Source organism: Dermacentor variabilis, chromosome 6, assembly GCF_050947875.1.
Source record: "Dermacentor variabilis isolate Ectoservices chromosome 6, ASM5094787v1, whole genome shotgun sequence".
Taxonomy (NCBI): Eukaryota; Metazoa; Arthropoda; class Arachnida; order Ixodida; family Ixodidae; genus Dermacentor; species Dermacentor variabilis.
The window spans coordinates 57,243,506-57,262,631 of NC_134573.1; the positions used below are offsets into that span (position 1 = coordinate 57,243,506).

The 19,126-nt window shown below is 43.8% G+C and overlaps 1 protein-coding gene across 5 annotated transcripts in view; it reads right to left on the reverse strand.

Annotated features, from left to right (window-relative positions):
- LOC142584798 (uncharacterized) overlaps positions 1–19,126 on the reverse strand; it is an 84,015-nt gene that overhangs the window by 33,560 nt on the left and 31,329 nt on the right. For 3 of the 5 annotated variants that reach the window (XM_075695067.1, XM_075695068.1, XM_075695071.1), the window contains 8 exons: positions 10,904–10,930; positions 10,783–10,824; positions 10,288–10,317; positions 7,448–7,489; positions 5,984–6,538; positions 4,563–4,637; positions 3,821–3,895; positions 62–145 (listed from right to left, as the gene is read on the reverse strand). In XM_075695067.1, coding sequence (XP_075551182.1) covers positions 62–145; positions 3,821–3,895; positions 4,563–4,637; positions 5,984–6,538; positions 7,448–7,489; positions 10,288–10,317; positions 10,783–10,824; positions 10,904–10,930 — 930 coding nt within the window. The remainder of the gene's footprint in view (positions 1–61; positions 146–3,820; positions 3,896–4,562; positions 4,638–5,983; positions 6,539–7,447; positions 7,490–10,287; positions 10,318–10,782; positions 10,825–10,903; positions 10,931–19,126) is intronic. The other 2 variants (XM_075695069.1, XM_075695070.1) reach the window with 2 other exon arrangements.

The following is a 19,126-nucleotide window of genomic DNA, read 5'->3' on the forward strand; positions in this document are numbered from 1 at the left end:
CACAACAGTGAAATTCTACGCAGCACAAGAATATACGTTTTTTTTTTCTTAAGGGAGTTACCAAAAATACGTCTCCTCGTCGTCGTCGTAGGAACTGGAACGGAGGGGCGAGCAGTGTTGATGGCATTGAAAGACCTTTCGCCGACTGCAAATGAAGGTACAAGTTAAGCATGTTAGTTGAAAGGCGGCGATAAGGTAGGTTCAGCGATAATTTTCACAGAACAAAAATCAATACTCGTTTTTGAAACATAAACTACTCAGACCTGAAGACAGCTCACGAATGTAAAAGTCTGTGCTCATAATTATCTGGTATACTATGAGCTGGAAAACCCATTTTTTGTTTCATGTCGCTGTTAAATTCCATAAGCAGCTGCTCTGTGCACATGGGCAAAGCAACCGGCCACTAATATTTCATATTAAAATTTGATAAGAGAATAGCTCATTTTATATGCATACCAACACAAGATCGAACACCGCGTGGTCGCGTGCCATGTTCACACTGCATCCTGAATTTTTCAGTAATGTCCCGGTTGTAGGAATGCACTTCATCCCTCTTCTTCGTCTATCACGACACGACCAATCGCACCAAATTAGTGTCAATGTTCTGGAATGCTGGCGCCAAGAGCATTATGAAACGCTTTTCATGCAGTTCCGCATGCATCAGACATCCCATCTGGGGTGAATATGTCGCGTAATGATTTTTGACGACCCAATGTTTAGAAGATCCTGGGGCCTCTGAGTGGCGGCGGCTACTCCTTCTCCCATCGGGAAAATACATGGCAAATATGAAAAAACAATCTGGCACAGAACAGAAGAAAGGCAAGAAGAACGAAAAAGTAAGACCGTCAGGTGGCGTAAATACACTAAAACAGTTCACAACAGAATACGCATAAAACTCTTTGGAACTTAATCACGTTATAATTTAATTTGGTAAATATTGAATAAAATGTGCATTATAGTACACATTGAGTGGCGGCGCAGTAATAATCATACAAGCTCAGTGATGAACAGTGGACAAGTGAGGGAAGCGCCAGGCCTAGTACCGATAGCAGGAAGACGAAACCTACCAGCATGAAATCGACTGAAATAAATATTTCATCCTGTGTTTGTTCTACGGGAATGGAATAAAAACGTCCACCACTAAGTGCACCGTAGGCTTTACTCATGAGGCCGCTAGTCAGTTTTGCTCATGCCAGATTTTGAACAGTGTTGGTGGGGTTCATCGCCAGTTTATGGCCATAATGACGTTACATTCACCGTATGCATAATGTTTATATTTTCTACTGACGACTAAACCCCATCATAAAACAACGACAGAGATCGTGAGTAATACGACTGAGCTGTTGTATAAAACTGTTGAGAGACTTTCTATGATATCCAGAAAAAAAAAACAAGACTCGGTGTTGCCAAAAAACCATATCCACTGTCTCCCGATTTCTCCCTTTTGCAGCATCATGTCAAACCACACCCTTCAACGTGTGAAGAGACAAAAGGATGAAAAATAAAGGGAATACATAACGACGTCCACTTTCTTTTCATAAAGGATATTTTACAACACGCACAGACACGAATTCTCCTAATGACGCCAGAGCGTATATACCGCGTCACCCGGTATGATGACCTAATTTAATTTTTTCTTATTATTTTTGCACTGTACTGCCATCTCATAACATCTACGTTTAATCTGCTACCCCTTTTTACAGAGAAATACATGTATGGAAAAGTTAGAAAGCACAATGAAATCTAATGTCAGCACAAAGGAAATAAATGTTCAATTTATGTCGCATAAATAAGTGGAAAACTCTCAGCCTTAATGTCATCTCAAATATTTACGCTATGAACAGCTGACATAAGTGGTCACATCAACGCACATTCCTGTGAAGTAAGTATAATTAAGTCAGGACGCAGGAAAACGCGGAAAATGTTCTAAGGAACTAGGCTCACAATGCAACGACGTCATACCTAATAAAACAAATACAGTGCGCTTACAATTGATTATGAAAAGTGAACCTAATATTTACGGAGTATGTTTATTGAGCGCACCAATCAGAAGTGCTTGATTTGTGTGCAGGCTGTTAGAATTGTGTCTGTTATTTTTTTCAGAAGGGAAAGCTTTCTCCGCTTTTTCCGCCCTCACACGCTGCGCTCTTTTCGTGTTCTGGCTTCTGGCTGCTGTCTTGCACCATCAACTATTACCACATGTAGTGCCGCATATAAGTGCCCCATATAGTGCAAAGCGAGAAGGCACAGCTGATGCAACACAAAACATTCCGTCGTCACTATGCCGTTGTCGTCCATTCCTCGTTTCATTGCCTTCACACCATTGTAATTATTACTTCGTTGTCATTCGTCATCCTTTCGCCGTCAACTTCGTTGTCAAATCACCCTCATCACGCTGCCAGCCCGGTCGTCATCGTCGTCTTCATGCCATCATCTATGAACATATCCCAAATTGAACACATTTTCACCGGAAACCGCCTCTTTCAACCTAACCATGTGGCGCTCGACCATGCGCATCCCATGCATGATGAGGACGGACTGATGACAATGGAACAACCACAGCAACATGACGACAATGGCACGACGAAACTGAATCATTACTAAAATCGTAGGAAGATGCAATGACCATGACGACGACGCGGGGACTACAATGTCATTAGAACAATAGCATGACGCCATGACGATGTTGGAGCGACGGCATCAGCGTTACGTTAAATGGAATGAAAACAACGGGATGACGACGATACAATGATGGCGATGGTATTTCGGCGACGGCTTGATGATGATGAGATGACGATAAATAAATGATGACTATGGTACACGGTGACGGCTGGATAGGTATGACACCAGTAGGATGACGAAGCTGAGATCGTGACAATGGCACAGTGGCGATGACAGCGCGACGACAACGGCATGACTGCAGTAGAATCACTTCGACAGCATGATGACAATCCATATACCACGACAGCATGAAGGTGACTCTATGACGACGACGCAACGACAACAATGAAGGTACGACGGTGACTGAACGATCACGACGGAATTACGTCGGCGCTATCACGACGATGGCTCCACGATGGCGGCGTGATGCCCGCGACAGAGTGATGAGAATGGAATGACGAGGGGGACATGACAACGAAGGAATGATTAGAATGGCACCAAGGCAATGAATAGACGACGGGGACCGACGACAACGGCATGATGACAATGGTGTGCATCTGTTGCAGCTGTACGTGCGTACGTGCCCCATCTGCCTGCCAGGCCGCTTCGGTTTGTTACGCGCGGATCTGGTTAGCGCTATACCCGCTAACAGGCAATCATGCAGGAAAACAGCCAGCGCCAAGCAGCCAGTAGCTAGAACCGCGAAAAGAGGGGGAGGGAGGGGAAACAGGCCTAGAAAGGTTTGCTTTCCAAAATCTAGAATACGGGGCGCAGTATTCGCTCCATTTGCCGACGTCAAAAAATCTATTTGGAGCTTTGCTAAGTAGCAGCTAGAAGATTCAAGTGATGGTGAACAGTCAGAATATGTGCTTATAATTAATCGGAATATTTCGTTTCTTTTATTTACCGCTTAGTACTGCAAGATTTTTTTTCTTTTTTGCATCATCCTGCCACCTCCCTACTTAGAATAAATGAAATGAATGAGACACTGGTGCACCTTACTTTTGTTCCCTAACAAAGAGTGTCACGAGGGTGCCTATGATGGCTGTTACTGCCCAATAACCAGTAACGTCCCCACTATGCGCAAATAGAACGCTACGTTCCAGCATAACCGACCTAACGAATAACCGACCTAACGAACCATAATAAAGAGGCTCACCCTGTGAAGGGGGTGCAGAGTTGATGGGGAAAAATGGAGTTGGTTGTCGCGTCGTAAAAATTGCACTTGGCGGACCTGAAAAGAGAGTAAATCAGTTGCTTTTGGCGCGGGTTTGCCACTGTCTATAAAATTAGGAGCTCGAATGACGGTTCTGAAATGATGTGCACTTGAGCTCCCTCTCGTGTGTTGGAATCTGTGAGCGAACAATGCTTTTTGTTTACTCTCTAAGTTATTATCTATTTTTCCTCTAGGGTTATTGTAAGAAAAGAAGTCGCAGATTTCTGACCAGTACGCATGATCTGAATGAGTGAACATGCGAATTTTGCACTCGGTCTAAAAGGTGAACTGACACATTTCAACTCTGTAATCTACGGCTGACGACACAGATTGAAATCAGCGGTGGTCGCACTCTGTTCATCTGCCAACTGTGCCCACCGATACGCGAGTAAATGAGGTTAGAAGGCGGTAGCGTGCCATTAGCTAAGATTATGCAGATTTTTTCGCGCGAATAACAGCTATTATTTGCACAAGAAAGCAGTTACGATATTCAACAGAAGGGCTCGTTAGAGGCGTAGAAGTGCCTTCCTTTCAATGGCGCTTTCATCTACCCTTACGCAATCTCACAGTAATTGTACACGCACGAAATGGTCGCGTGGCTTCTCTCGCAGTGTTCAGTTGTATACAAGTGTAAAAGTGTAAAGTGCAAAGGAATCTCACATCGTAAAGCAATACCGGAACTCACGTTGGGGTGGTGGAGACGTGATGACGGGGAAAAGTGGTGTCGGTTGTCTCCCATTGGAAACTGTGTTCTGGAAAGCTGAGAAAACACAAATATAACATTACTTTGGCTGGGTGAGTTAGGACTTGATAGCCACGTCAGTCTCAATATTTGTAATTAATAATAACAAAAGACAATCTGTAATATATGCTGAGGCTGTTAGTTTTAACTTGCTTTCGGGCAAGACGCATATTATCTTGCCTTTCTCCGCTAAAAAATGACATCAACAGCAAAAAAAAAACAATAAAAGCTGGAGACCTTATCACAGTGCTTTAGGTGAGCGTAGTTGACGTTACCTAACAAGGGTTGTCATTAGGAGGGAGTGCTTTGTTACTGGCCCGGACAGCACTGATAAAGTACCCTCCAACTTTGCTACTTGCAGGAAAACAAAATTTCAGTTTAAATGTGCGACTTACAAATTCGGGGATGCAAGAAAACGCGGATCCTACCGCGAGTGGTGAGAGCGCCACATGTAAGAATTCCACTTCCCGCTTCAATGTGTCCGTTAACAGTGCGATACGCGGGAACTGCAGCGAATAACGCCATAGCATTAAGGGCCCCGTGTCGCAGAAAATTCGGTGTCGGCGTCGGCGGCGTTGTCCTTTAGAGCAAAATCATCCCGAGCGCATAAGTATTACTGAAATAATTGAATTTTTTAAGGTAAAATGCATCAGAACATTCGTAAAGAACTGCTTACACATAACCTGCAGACATGATAGCGTCGGATTGTAATTTGAATATACGAGAAACCATAATTCTATCACGCGGAAACTCAATCACAAGCCCCTTTTCCAGTTGTCGTTTGAAGTCTGTCTAAGTGGGCGTGGACGCTAGGTGTAGATACCAGTGGGACCTAGTGAGTGGGTGTGTGTTAGAGGCATGTACTGGCATGTTAGAGGCATGAAGCGTGTTAGAGGCATGTACTGACGCGTACAGGAGTAATTATGAATGTACTAATTATGAGTAAGATAATAATGCGAAATAAATGGCGATTGTGATACTTTATTGTACTTGAACAATCGGATGGGTTTTCATTGCATAAAAAAATTTTTTTTGCGATAGGAAAGGCAAAGTAACCATCTTCCTTCTTGGGGGAACCCTCAACCGTGCCGTGAGGGAAGGAACGCCTGCTCGCGGAGGCCGCAAGGATGAAAGACGATGCCGCACTCTGCATAAAGTGCTGGAGCGCGCGCTCGTAGTAATTACGTTAGTTATCTGACTCAAGAACACGACAAGTGAACGAGAACGCGATGCGAACGGGTCCCGATAACGCTATCGCATTGCACTTTCAATGGCGAACCTTAAGTCCTAGTTTTTTTTGCAGATGATATTTAGGTCACAGCGCTATGACTTTGTTATAAGCTATGACAGTTCGCTGTACGTACTGCCCGGCCGGAAAGCGAGCCTTGGAGTAGGCGGCAGCTCCTGCAGAATCGTAGGTCTCAAGGATGGCGCAGGTCTCGGCACTGTAGGCCTCTGCGTCACGGGTCTCTGTGTCGTCGGCCTTTGTGTTGTGGGCCTTGGCGTCGTCTGGCTCGGTAGCGTCGGTCTCGGAGTCGTCAGCCTTGCCGTCGTTAACCGCAATGTCGTGGGTCTCGGTGTCGTCGGCCTCTGTGTCGTGGGCCTCTGTGTCGTGGGCCTCTGTGTCGTGGGCCTCTGGGTCGTGGGCCTCTGGGTCGTGAGCCTCTCCGTCGTAGGCCTTTGTGATGTGGGTCTTTGTGTCGTAGGCCTCTGAGTCGTAAACCTCTCCGTCGTAGGCCTTTGAGTAGTAGGTCTCAGTGTCGCAGGTCTCAGGGTCGTCGTCCGCTGTGTCACCGGTCTGAAGTTCGTCGGCCTTTGCGGTGCTGGCTGAGGCGTGGTTGGTGCGAACGTCGGAGGCCGGAATGGTGCTGGCGGCCGCGGTGGTGGCGGTGGTGGTGGTGGTGGCGCGGGCCCTGGAGCTGATCGCAAGAAGAATTGCGACCAGATGCAACAAGTGGAGTAAATAACTTTGCAATTAGACACTCGTACGGCGTGCGGCAGCGCTGTACTGGAAATAACAGCGTTGGTTGTCGATAATATTCTTGTGGGGAAGGACATATGTGATAATTAAAGTGCAATTATGTTTTTATACAAGCTCATACATGCAATAAATAACCCTCTGTTTGTAGCTCTTAGTTCACCGAAATAAGTATTGGTTATTTCTGTATACGCCCCCCTCACCGCAGTATTCCGAACTGGAACCTGTAATGTACATGAACAAATAAATACCATACGATGAGGCGCTGAGTGAGTTATTGTTGTCGGTATTGTTGCTATCATTTGTACCTGCGGCCTTTGTTTATATTATGTTATGTTGCCAAGTATAGAAGACATGACTAGAAACTAGATGAAAGTTAATAGGCCGCATAAAGTCAGAATGCTGTTGACTCCGTAATTTTGGCCTTATTGTTTGGCAGATACACTTTTCATCATGCTCATAGCTTGCAGTTTAAGGTAAGATGCGCTAAAAGCTAATTTAAGGAGCATAAATTAGGGAATGTTTTTTTCGGAACAAAATCCTTCGTTTCTTATCAGCTCGAATTCACGAATAACATTACGCATAAATAACACGGTACGATTGCAAACAAAGAAAGCATAATTGGTCATGTCTATTTATGTCTTTTAATTTCCTTTGAATTCCTACACAATGTCTCAAAAACACTTTACATTTTCCGGGTATATTGGGAATAACTACAAATCATTTTTTAAAACTTAGTTCAAACGGAATGAAACAAGTTCAAAATGTCGAAAGAAAGATGAAAATCTGCCTAGAAAGCATATCCGAAATAAAATTATATCTTAAACAAAATATTTGGTCTGTCACTTACTTGTGGGTACAAGCACTCGAGGTGCTGTAGTCGGTCGCGGAGCTGCAATAGAGGCATGATATAGGCGTTAGCGGAGGTAAGTAAGCGTCAATCAATTGAATTTACAGTTAAACCGTGTTATAACAAACTGCAGAAAAACTTCAGTTTGGCCTAGTTGGTTTTTACTGCCTATCATATCGACCGAAAATAAAGACGGGGACAGCGGAAGAGAACACACAAACGAGTGTACGAAAGTGTACGAACGTTCTTGTACTTAGAGACACGGTAACGAAGCCTAGGTAGTAAAAGTAAACTTGGAGCCCTGTATTAAGCCGTCCTTTATGAGCAAGAGTCCCGTTCCGGGAGTGTGAATCCCACAATTTAATTATGAATCGCGGGCCACCAGCTGCTGAGCGTACGCGATCTATGCACAGTACGCATTTGAGACGTCTTGCAGAACGAAACATCAGAGAGAAGTACTGCTGCTAGCATGCTTCAGAAGAAAAAGAAGAGACGATGCCATTCATCCACGATATCCACTTCTCTAATCGCCTTTTTTTTCTGATGTTACTTCGTCGGCAAGATTGACACACTTTCAGTTGCCTGCATGCGACCCGCGTCAGATTTTGGAGGAGCGTTGCCAAACGTCCATTTAAGGCTTCTCAAAGCGCGCTATCCAGCACTGGCCAAGAGCTGCAAGTAGCCTCAGAGAGCGCATGTACAGTTCTACATATATTCAGTGCAATGGTCATCCAAATCGCTCGCGTCTGCGGGCTGCCCAATCTCAGAAGCAATGGCAAGGCTTCTGGGGCCCTTCTATAGAAATTTATGGCTGAAGGGCAAAGGAAGACTGTAGCCTTCTTTATTTTACGTCTAGATACATCTAGGTACGCCTAGGTACGCTATGAACGCATAGCCTCACACATTTAAGAGTCTAGAGATATTACTGAATCGACCATTTGGGTATGTGTGTACCAAAAATGGGGGAAAGGAAACATGATGAGCCGAATTTGGCTATGGAACATACATACACTTTAAATAGAAAGACGTGATACGTTCCTAAGGAATTTACGAAAAGGACGCAGACTGTGAAAGGGGTTGTGGAAATTTATTTACGTACTGTGCGGTGAACGGGTAATTGGAACACTCGAATGTGCACCTGCCACATTGCTTAGTGCAGTGCACAGGTGCTTCGAAAGAAGTCAGAGCGACAAATCGGAAGTTATGTGATGCAAGTCTAGGCGATCGTGCTCTATTGAGAGAGGAACTAGACACATATTGCACTCACGTGTTCGCTTTAAGAGTGGGCCCCTGTGTATGGTTAATTCTGTCGCGTGCTCTCCGAGCGGCAGCTTCGTCTGATTCATTTAAACACAGTTTATGTTAATTTCCGTTGTTCAATTTCGCCTCAAGCTCTGAGGATAGGATGACGCCACGAAAGGGTCGGATGAGAAAGAAAGGTAGGCTTATTACTGCTAGCTTTATCATCGTTAGTCAATGCGACGATTACCTCAATGGTTTAGACTGTTTACATAATGCACGCAGTTATTATGAGCTATTAAACGTTCCTGTGGTCATGACGTGGGCTGTCTTCTGGGCTTCCTTTCCGCCTTGCAAATATTGTGTGCTTCGCAGCTAGTTCTCCATTCTATTGTTCCCACGTCGCGAGTCTCTGACGCAACAGCTATAATGACCACATTGTTGGGCGTTAATCTGGGCATTCAAAGATGTTTGCTTCCAAGCACACGCATGCACTTTCCTCTACCCAAGAGTAGTGGGATTCTGTGGTGTTTGGTTTGAGAATATTTTGGCGCTCATGAAAATATTCCTGCTTATAACAGTATTGTGGGCCAAAATATTATTTGTGCCTATCGATGACTTAGTAGTTTCTTGAATTTCTTGCATCTCGAGCATCTGGTGTTCCATACTGGAAATATTTCCTCTAGCACGCATTGGCTATACATGGTAAGCTCTCTAGGTGCATGAGTTCAAAGATAAGTTCTTGACACATGCAACATATATTAAAGGTCATTATTTACAGCAGTGATTCTATTTTCGACGCATAACTATGAAGTGCACAATTCCAGCAGCAGCGGCTGAAATGTGTACTTTTTCTGGACGAAAGGTTCGCCGTAGCGGTGCAAACTTGTTATTCACAGATATCATTTTGCTACCAGCACTGTTGTAGATTATCGATAACATTGAAGTGGATTTGTTTGCTATGACTATACTTTCGTCAATGTAGAGGGAACACACAAGGAATGGGGCACTTACTTTTACGCCACGGGTCACGCAAGACACAGAAGCATTGCATTCACGTATAAGACACACGTACATACGCACGCACATATACAGTGCGAAAGCACTGCGATCACTGCATTAAGCTGATATAATGATCGAAAGTAGTAAAGACATTTAGCATGTATAGTGTAGTACACACATACGCCAGATCACAGGCAGGGAGCACAGTGTCTCTACAAAGATTTATGTCTAGCCCACATAAGATCGAGTTAGATTTACAACTTGCGCTGCTAAAGATACATTCTTCAAGCAAATGTACAATCGTAAGCACGACAACGTGCTAAGGACGGACCTGTGGGGCTACAAACGTCAACGTTGGACCTAATTATCCTTATTTCGTGCAACGCACGCATCCTGCTACATAAGTTATGTTAGGTTCCTCAAAGTTAGCGTGCATCTTGCGGGTGGCCCAGAAATTTAGAAATATGCAAATAATGCAATCGCCTCCGTTTCGGTGAACAACGTATGTCTTCAGCCAATCAGGGTGTTCGTAACGCTCGGTTGGCTACCTAAATTGACAAAAAATTATTACTGTCTCTGTAGATAAATTGTTGACTTACGGCTGTCAGTAAAGAACGTCGGCCTTGTCACTGAAAAAGAAAAGTATATCGAACACGTTAGTTGTGAAGTTATATTGCAGTAAGCTTTCTGGCTTTTTTCAACATGAAGCTTAATTTTGAGGAAGACAGTCAATCAATTAGGCCTGAGGCCTGCAGAAACGCGGTTGCAGGGATGAAAGGCGTGTTTGATATATACTCAAGTTTCGGTTTCGTTACTTATAAAACAACGTTGATAATTTTCGGAACACATAAGCAACCTGGTATTCAGAGAAATCTCAAGGCTGCTAGACAAGAAAGGACACCAAAACTTGAGCATACAGTATATATATATATATGTCCAACGCAGGAAAGGTAAGCAGCTGGATGAACATAATGAGATAGCTAAATTGACGAGACCAGTGGCTAAACTTCTTGAAACAACAATTCATGTCGTCATGAAATACGAGAAAAAAACAAAAGAAGAAAAACGTGCAATACAATTTATTGAACACTTACCGAAATTTGATGGCGTTCTTGGGCCAGACGCTGGAAGCATGACTGAACATTGAAATGAATTCTTGAGCAATGACAGTTACACATTGGATGCCGAAAGGCGGTCACGTTCATAGCCACTTACCAAAACGGTTGTCCGGTTTTGCTGAATCTGCAGCGTAAAAGAATAAAACCGGCTGATATATTCCACTATTGAGCACACTGTCGCGTTCTAGTAGGAATGGCGAAGAATCATTCATATCGCCGCAACTATGAGTTACATATTGCACCATTTACTGTAAGGATGAATTTACACCCCCATAAACGAGCAACAGTGACAAGCCACGACGATATCGGCGAGCATTGTCCTTTTTCGTCGAATCTCATTCACGGATCGAGTCTCTCTGCAATTTAACATGTTGAGCAGTGACACGCGCGTCAATACTCGGGATAAAAAAGAGGATAGACAACGAACGTCTAATGCTTTGGCGATTGCAAACATAAGGCATCCATGCTTAGTTGACGTAACAAGCTAAGCGCGTTTATTTGTGCAGCCAAAGCACCATAACAAAATATTTATGGTTTGATTTTTTTCTCCAAAATTACAGTTCAGCAGTAGCAACCTTAACTATGGTTCAACCTTCAACCCAACCAAGGTTAGCAGGAATGTGTGACCAGAGCTGAATGCCCTATAGTTACTCCATTAAGACTTTCCTATATTGCACAGGGCAAGTTGTCTTATTCAAACTAGAGCCACCTGCTTCACCAAAGTGTTCATTTTCAATCATAACTGATTATTATTGCAGCTCCACTGAACACTAATGTTAGAAGTAAAAGTCAGGCCGTCGGTGAGTGTGCACTTCTGCATTGTATCTTATAGAGCAAATACTTTTAATGCGAATAGCATTCTTTGCCTACTTCAGCCCTATTCCTTTATTTTTATTCATCTGTTTCACAATACTGCAGGCCAGAATGGCCCTAGCAGGAGGGGCATGAAAACACAAATCATAACAGCACGTACATGCAAAAAAAGAAAAAAAAACACATTTCATGTGACATACAACAGAATAAAAAATTAAAAGATGACAACAGAAAGGAGAAACAATAAATATTGAAATTCCTCATAAGAAAATTGTTTCCTTTCTACTGAAGGAATAAAGTTTGAAGGGCACGTTCCACGTCAGGAGAGCGAGAAAACGATTCGGGAAGCGCGTTCCAATCAGCTATTGTTTGAGGGAATAAACTGTGCTTAAATGAGTTTCTTTTAGCAAAAATAAGCTGTAATGAGTGTTCCCTACTATGACGGATCCTTCGATTAGTGGAGTGCCTGAGGAATTAGGGGGAAGCAATGCTAAGCTTCCTTGCCAAAATTTTATGAAGGAAGGAAACGCGGTTCAGTTTTCTACGTGTACTAAGCAACGGGATATTATTGTCCTTCATAAGCTGTGTTGGGGAATCTGACCTTCTGTATTTATGAAAAGTGAAACGTACTGCCTTTCTCTGAACGAGCGCTAATTGACAGGTGTGTTTCTTAGTGTGCGGGTCCCAAATTACGGACGAGTATTCAAGTTTGGACCTGATGAAAGTATTATAAGCCAATAGCTTAATATGGCTAGGAGTAGGCTTTAATTTTCTTCTGAAGAAACAGAGCTTCCAGAATGCAGTTGAACAGATCTCAGAGATATGAGTTCCCCAGTTTAATCGGTTGTTAAGCGTTATTCCTTGATGTTTATATTGTGAAACCTTGCTAATGTGAGCGTTGTGGAGGCAATATTGCTAACAGCTAACATTTATTTTTCGCGTTACTCGAAAAGCACACTCTTATCAATGTTCAAATCCATATTCCACTCTTTACACCAGTGACATTTATTTATTTATTTATTTATTTATTTATTCATTCATTCATTCATTCATTCATTCATTCATTCATTCATTCATTCATTCATTCATTCATTCATTCAATTGCCTCACACCTCACAGGCCCCCGAAAAGGTATTGCGTAATGCGAGGATACAAATTAATTAGAAAAAAAAAGTTATTCGCCATCCCGGCCCTGCGAAAGTGGATGTCACGCGAAGCAGTTCCAACACCATTGCAACTGCTGAGGTGGGTGCAATGCTTTATTGATCGTTCGAATGCTTGTTGTAACGTGATAGCGTTAAGGTCCTAATGTCGTAGAAAACCCGGTGTTGACCCCGGCGTCCGCGAATTGTCCGCGAGCGAAAATTGCCGTATAAATTTAGGTATATGCATATGCCACACCATACTGTATGACATGCGGGGTATCCAGGTTATACTGCCGCATCATTCTATGAATAATGTTGCTCATATCTTGTCTTACATTCTTGACAAAATTATTCTTCTAAATTTTGAGAATGGACAGCCTGCAAACAAATGTCATGGAGCAAAACACCGGCAGCGAAGTTGTTGAAGGGTCTCAGACATAAATATCATAAGTGCTAAAAAAAGACAGAAACCTGAAAATGATGCAACTTTCTTGGCGCGGATATGCGCGGCCTCCGCGATCGGCCCACGGAAGAGGCCACCTTTCTGCCAGAAAGCTCGCCTTCGTGCGTAACGCTCGCCGCTTTCCTGGTAAACATTACGGTTACATGTGCTGCAGTTGCCGGGAAGCGTGAGAAGCAGTGCGGTATGTTTGAATGCTATCGCGTTCCATTTTTAAAGGCAAAGCTGTTAGCGGTAAAAGAAGAAAGAACAAGTTTTAACATATAGAAATAACGCTGTAAGGAAACCAAATGAATGTATGAAATAGGGAAAATGAGTACAAAGAAATTACACACATGCTAGCGGCTCAACATGAAAGAACTAGCCTCTAACAAACTTCAAGTAAAGCAATAAATGAAGCATGAAAAGCCCATATATCGTTTTACTAGAGATAATTTGGGCGTGTAGTAAGCTTTCTATGAATTCCATAAATGCTATGTTTAGGCGTGCTCTGAAGGATACAGGTTCAAGAAGGTCAACTTGTCGTTTGTTAGGTTATTTCAGTGCTGAATGGCACGTGGCAATGCTGCTGAATTGAAAGCATTGGTTCGGCCAAAGATACGCTGGAAGATGCGATGATTATGTAGACTCCGAGAAGCACGAGTTGGGGGAATCAGTAGCAGAGTTGAAGAGCGCTTGCTATAGATTATTTTGCGGTATGGGCAAATCAATGCAATGGGTCTTCGCGATTCGAGAGATGAGAGGGATAAAAATAGCATAATGCTAGTCACACTAGAGTCGTGGTGATAATCTGTGACAATGAAGCGGGCGGCGCGGTTTTGAACTAACCCAACTGTCACGATTAGGTAAGTTGATGAGATAATCAAATAGAGGCGACAAATTTGAGTTATAGCTTATAGACGATTTTTCTGGTGAGCGCGTGCATTAGCACTGCGAAGGTTTTGTTTAAGATAACCGAGCATACGTGAACCTTCAGCAGTTATTTTTTCGATGTGAACAGACTATGACATGTTAAGTGTAAGGAGAACAACGAGGTACTTGGATGACTTTGTGCGCCTAACGGAGTTGTTATCCAGTGAGAAATCGAATGCGCCAGACCATCTCTTTGCACGTGAATGCTATTAGTTTGTATTTATCAGTGTTAAGGGTCATTTGCCTAGAAGATCACCAGTTAGTAATACGGCCAAGTTCTCGTTGAAGACCGACGTGAGTGGAAAGTACCCGCCGTGGTTGCTCAGCGGCTATGGTGTTGGGCTGCTGAGCACGAGGTCGCGGGATTGAATCCCGGCCACGGCGGCCGCATTTCGATGGGGGCGAAATGCGAAAACACCGGTGTGTTTAGATATAGGCGCACGTTAAAGAACCCCAGGTGGTCGAAATTTCTGGTGTCCTCCACTACGGCGTGCCTTATAATCAGAAAGTGGTTTTGGCACGTAAAACCCCATAATTTTTTTGAGTGGAAAGTGAACAGATGTGACGACAGATCATAACAGTCGTTTGCGAACAAGCGAATGGATAACACTTAACAGTATTTCGGATGGCAGGTTGTTAATTTAAATAAGAAAAAGTAATGCTCCTAGTACGCTTCTTTCTTTGTGGTACGCCAAATGTTGCATCAATAATATTGGAAATGTAGTTATCGATGATGGCGACTTGCTTACGGGATGACAAATAAATTTTTATCCAAGATACGGTTAGGTAATTGATGTTCCAGCATGGAATTTTATCTATCTATCTATCTATCTATCTATCTATCTATCTATCTATCTATCTATCTATCTATCTATCTATCTATCTATCTATCTATCTATCTATCATTCAGCCTCTTACGCTGGCGCCCAAGTTGTCCACTTGCTTGGGCCACTAGGTATGGGCTCCTGGTTATGATGACGTCGGAGTCATTCCCTTTACGTCATTCCAGCTTCGTGATCTGACCGTCGTCATGCCGTCGTCATGCCTTCTACGCCAACCCAGTCGCCCAAGTTGTCTAATAGCGTGGGCCAGCTAGTAGGCACGGGCTCATGTATTGGTGTCATCGTAGATTCCGCATCGACCTCATTCGAGAGCGCCATCTTCGTCATACAATCATCATACATTTCTTTTCATACCATCATAGTGATGCCGTCGCGATCACTCAGTCGTTGTCATTCCAGCTTCGTGATCTTACTATCGTCATACTGTCGTCGTCACGCCTTCTGCTTTGACCCAGTGGTACAATCTACTAGTTTAGCTAACTAGATATATTTGCTCGGGGGTGGTGATGCCGTTGTGGTCGTTGCATTGTCGTCTTTCCAGCTTTGTCATCCGACTCTCGTCATGCTGTCTTCATCACGCCACCATCGTCACACAGACATCGTCATGACGTCATCATCACACTGTCGTTTTATCACTTTCATCACAGCAGTAACCTCATATCATTATTGTCATGCCGTCGTCGTTCGGTCGACGTCCATTTTTCTTCGCCATTTTCACTGTATAATTCTCATTCAATCGTGATTATGCCAATCTCGTCATGCTGTCGTCGTCAGTCGCTATCATACCTCCGTTGTGAGACCGTAGTTGGGACGCCGTCGTAATCGTGTCATCATCATCATTGTGACCCATCGTCACAATGATCATCGCCGTCACGCTACCGTCGTCACAGAGATTTCGTGATACCGTCATTGTTGTGCCATTGTCATCGTACGCTCGTCATCATCCATTTCGCTTCATACTATTGTTAGGTCGTCGTCACACGGTCGCCCCGCATTCGTTGTCATACCTTCGTCGGGATGCCGTCGCGGTCGTTTCATCATCATCATTGTAACTTCGACATTCGACTTTTGTCACGCCGTCGTCGTCATATAGCTGTGGCTATGCTATCGTTGTCCTCTGTCTCTTCCCCATCGTCATCACTTCAATATCATCATCCTATTGTCCTGACACCGTCTACCGACCATCGACGTCATTCCTTGTTCTGAATTGTATCGTAATCACGGTGTTGTCATCAAACCGTGTTTATGCCGCCGCTGTAATGTCATCGTCTTAATTGGATTGTCGTCACACAGACGCTATCACGCGTCAGCTGTTATACCATAGCCGTCATGCCGTCTTGGTCGTGCTATCGTCGTCGTTCCCGCTTCTTCATCCGGTCATCTTCATATCGTCCTCGTCACGCCATCATCGTCATTAACTTATATTCATTTCATTCTCGTTATGTTGCCACGTTACACGTGGCAACATAACGAGAATGAGAACGAGAATAACGTCACACCATCGTTATATTTAGGAATCGACAACTCATTTTCGTAATGCCGTCGTCATTAGAATGCGTTTTCGTTCCACCGATATCATACCTCCTTCATTCCATCATAACTGCGTCGGCATGAAACAGTCGTCGTCATGCGTTCGCGCTGATGGGTGACCTTCGCAAGCGAGTGTCATAGCAATGTGGGCTGATATCGAAGTATGTTGCATGTAGGTGAATCAACGATAGTTTTATATTTACCACTACCCGTGCTGAGGAGTGGCTGAGGAGTTTTATAGAGATTTTTAGAGTACTAGTGGCACCGACGACGATAATGGTAGATAGAATAGTCTAGAGGAGTTTCAAATCTCACAAGTTACAGCGGAAGAAGTAAAGAAAGTCTTGGGAGCTATGCAAAGCGGGAAGGCAGCTGGGGAGGATCAGGTAACAGCGGATTTGTTGAAGGATGGTGGGCAGATTGTTCTAGAAAAACTGGCAACCCTGTATACGCAACGCCTCATGACCTCGAGCGTACCGGAATCTTGGAAGAACGTTAACATAGTCCTAATCCATAAGAAAGGGGATGCCAAAGACTTGAAAAATTAGAGACTGCTCAGCTTACTGTCCGTTGCCTACAAAGTATTTACTAAGGTTCTCGCAAATAGAATCAGGAACACCTTAGATTTCTCTGAACCAAAGAACCAGGCAGGATTCCGTAATGGCTACTCAACAATAGACCATGTACACACTATCAATCATATGATAGAGAAATGTGCGGAACATAACCAACCCTTACATATAGCTTTCATTGATTACGAGAAAGCGTTTAATTCAGTCGAAACCTCAGCAATCATGGAGGCATTACGGAATCAGGGTGTAGACGAGCCGTATGTAAAAATACTGAAAGATATCTACAGCGGCTCCACGGCCATAAAGAAAGCAACGAAATCCCAATAAAGAAAGGCGTCAGGCAAGGAGATACGATCTCTCCAATGCTATTCACAGCGTGTTTACAGGAGGTATTCCGATACCTTGATTGGGAAGAATTGCGGATCAGAGTTAATGGAGAATACCTTAGTAACTTCCGATTCGCTGGTTATATTGCCTTATTAGTAACTCTGGGGACCAATTGCAATGCGTGCTAACTTACCTGGAGAAGGAAAGCAGAAGGATGGGTCTACAAATTAATCTCCATAAAACTAAAGTAATGTTTAACAGTCTCGGAAGAGAACAGCAGTTTACGACAGGTAGCGAGGCACTAGTGGTAAGGGAATTCATCTACTTGGGGCAGATAGGGACCGCAGATCCGGATCATGAGACTGAGATAATGAGAAGAATAAGAAAGGGCTGGGGTGCGTTTGGCAGGCATTCTCAGATAATGAACAGCAGGTTGCCAATATCCCTCAAGAGAAAAGTGTATAACAGCTGTGTCTTACCAGTACTCACGTACGGGGCAGAAACGTGGAGGCTTACTAAAAAGGTTCTACTTAAATTGAGGACGACGCAACGAGCTAGGGAAAGAAGCATGATGGGTGTAACGTGAAGGGATAAGAAAACAGCAGATTGGGTTAGGGGACAAACGCGAGTTAACGACATCTTAGTTGAAATGAAGAAAAAGAAATGGGGAGCATGGGTAGGACATGTAATGAGGAGGGAAGCTAACGTATGTTCATTAAGGGTTACGGACTGGATTCCAAGGGAAGGTAGGCGTAGCAGGGGGCGGCAGAAAGTTAGGTGGGCAGATGAGATTAAGAAGTTTGCAGGGACAACATGACCACAATTAGCACAGGAACGGGGTGCTTGGAGAATTATGGGAGAGGCCTTTGCCCTGCAGTGGGCGTAATTATTATTATTATTATTATTATTATTATTATTATTATTATTATTATTATTATTATTATTATTATTATTTGTCTTCAACACGTATAGACATGTACACAGTTTACAGGAAAGGATAAGCGACGAGCAGGCTGGCAACTGCCACCGGAAGGAGCACAACGCCTGCCTACTGTTCTGAAGAGAGATGACAGCAACACAGAAATGGAAGGTAGGAAGGAGAGGAGGAGAGAGGAAAGGAAGAGCAACAGGACAAATATAAAGACTAAAGTAGAACACAGTACACTACGCACGTTATTCCGCCGAGTTTCGACTCTGCAGCCGGAACTAAAGTGATGCCGCGTCGAACAGCCTCCACAATTATTAATCACATCCATGGCTAGTTCGCTAGGCGGCTAATTGTGCGCTCCACGATGAGACGCCAAGTACAGCTGCACGCAAACACGGTTTCACCGGTACGGTTCACCATATACACTACAAGGTGTTTGAACTCGCCACCTCCCATCTTCGAAGGAAGAAGCGTTAGAACACAGTATAGATGACACACAGTAGGGCTGGTCACTGAAGGTCACGCTACTACAGAATGTTGAATGTTCATGCTACAAACGTGAACCTAAGTTAGTTGACCCTAGAAAGGTTAGTAGGGGGCGATGGGCCTGACCACGTTTAGATGCACAACCACTGGGGTATAAACATTCCTCGAGTGTCGCACACCGCAGACCAAGGAGATGATAGCTTCTCACTAGCGTTATGCGCTGCGCACTGAAAGCGGGACACTCAAATATAAGGTGCTGAAGTGTCTCGCAGCAGCCACAAGACGTACACAATGGACTTGCCACA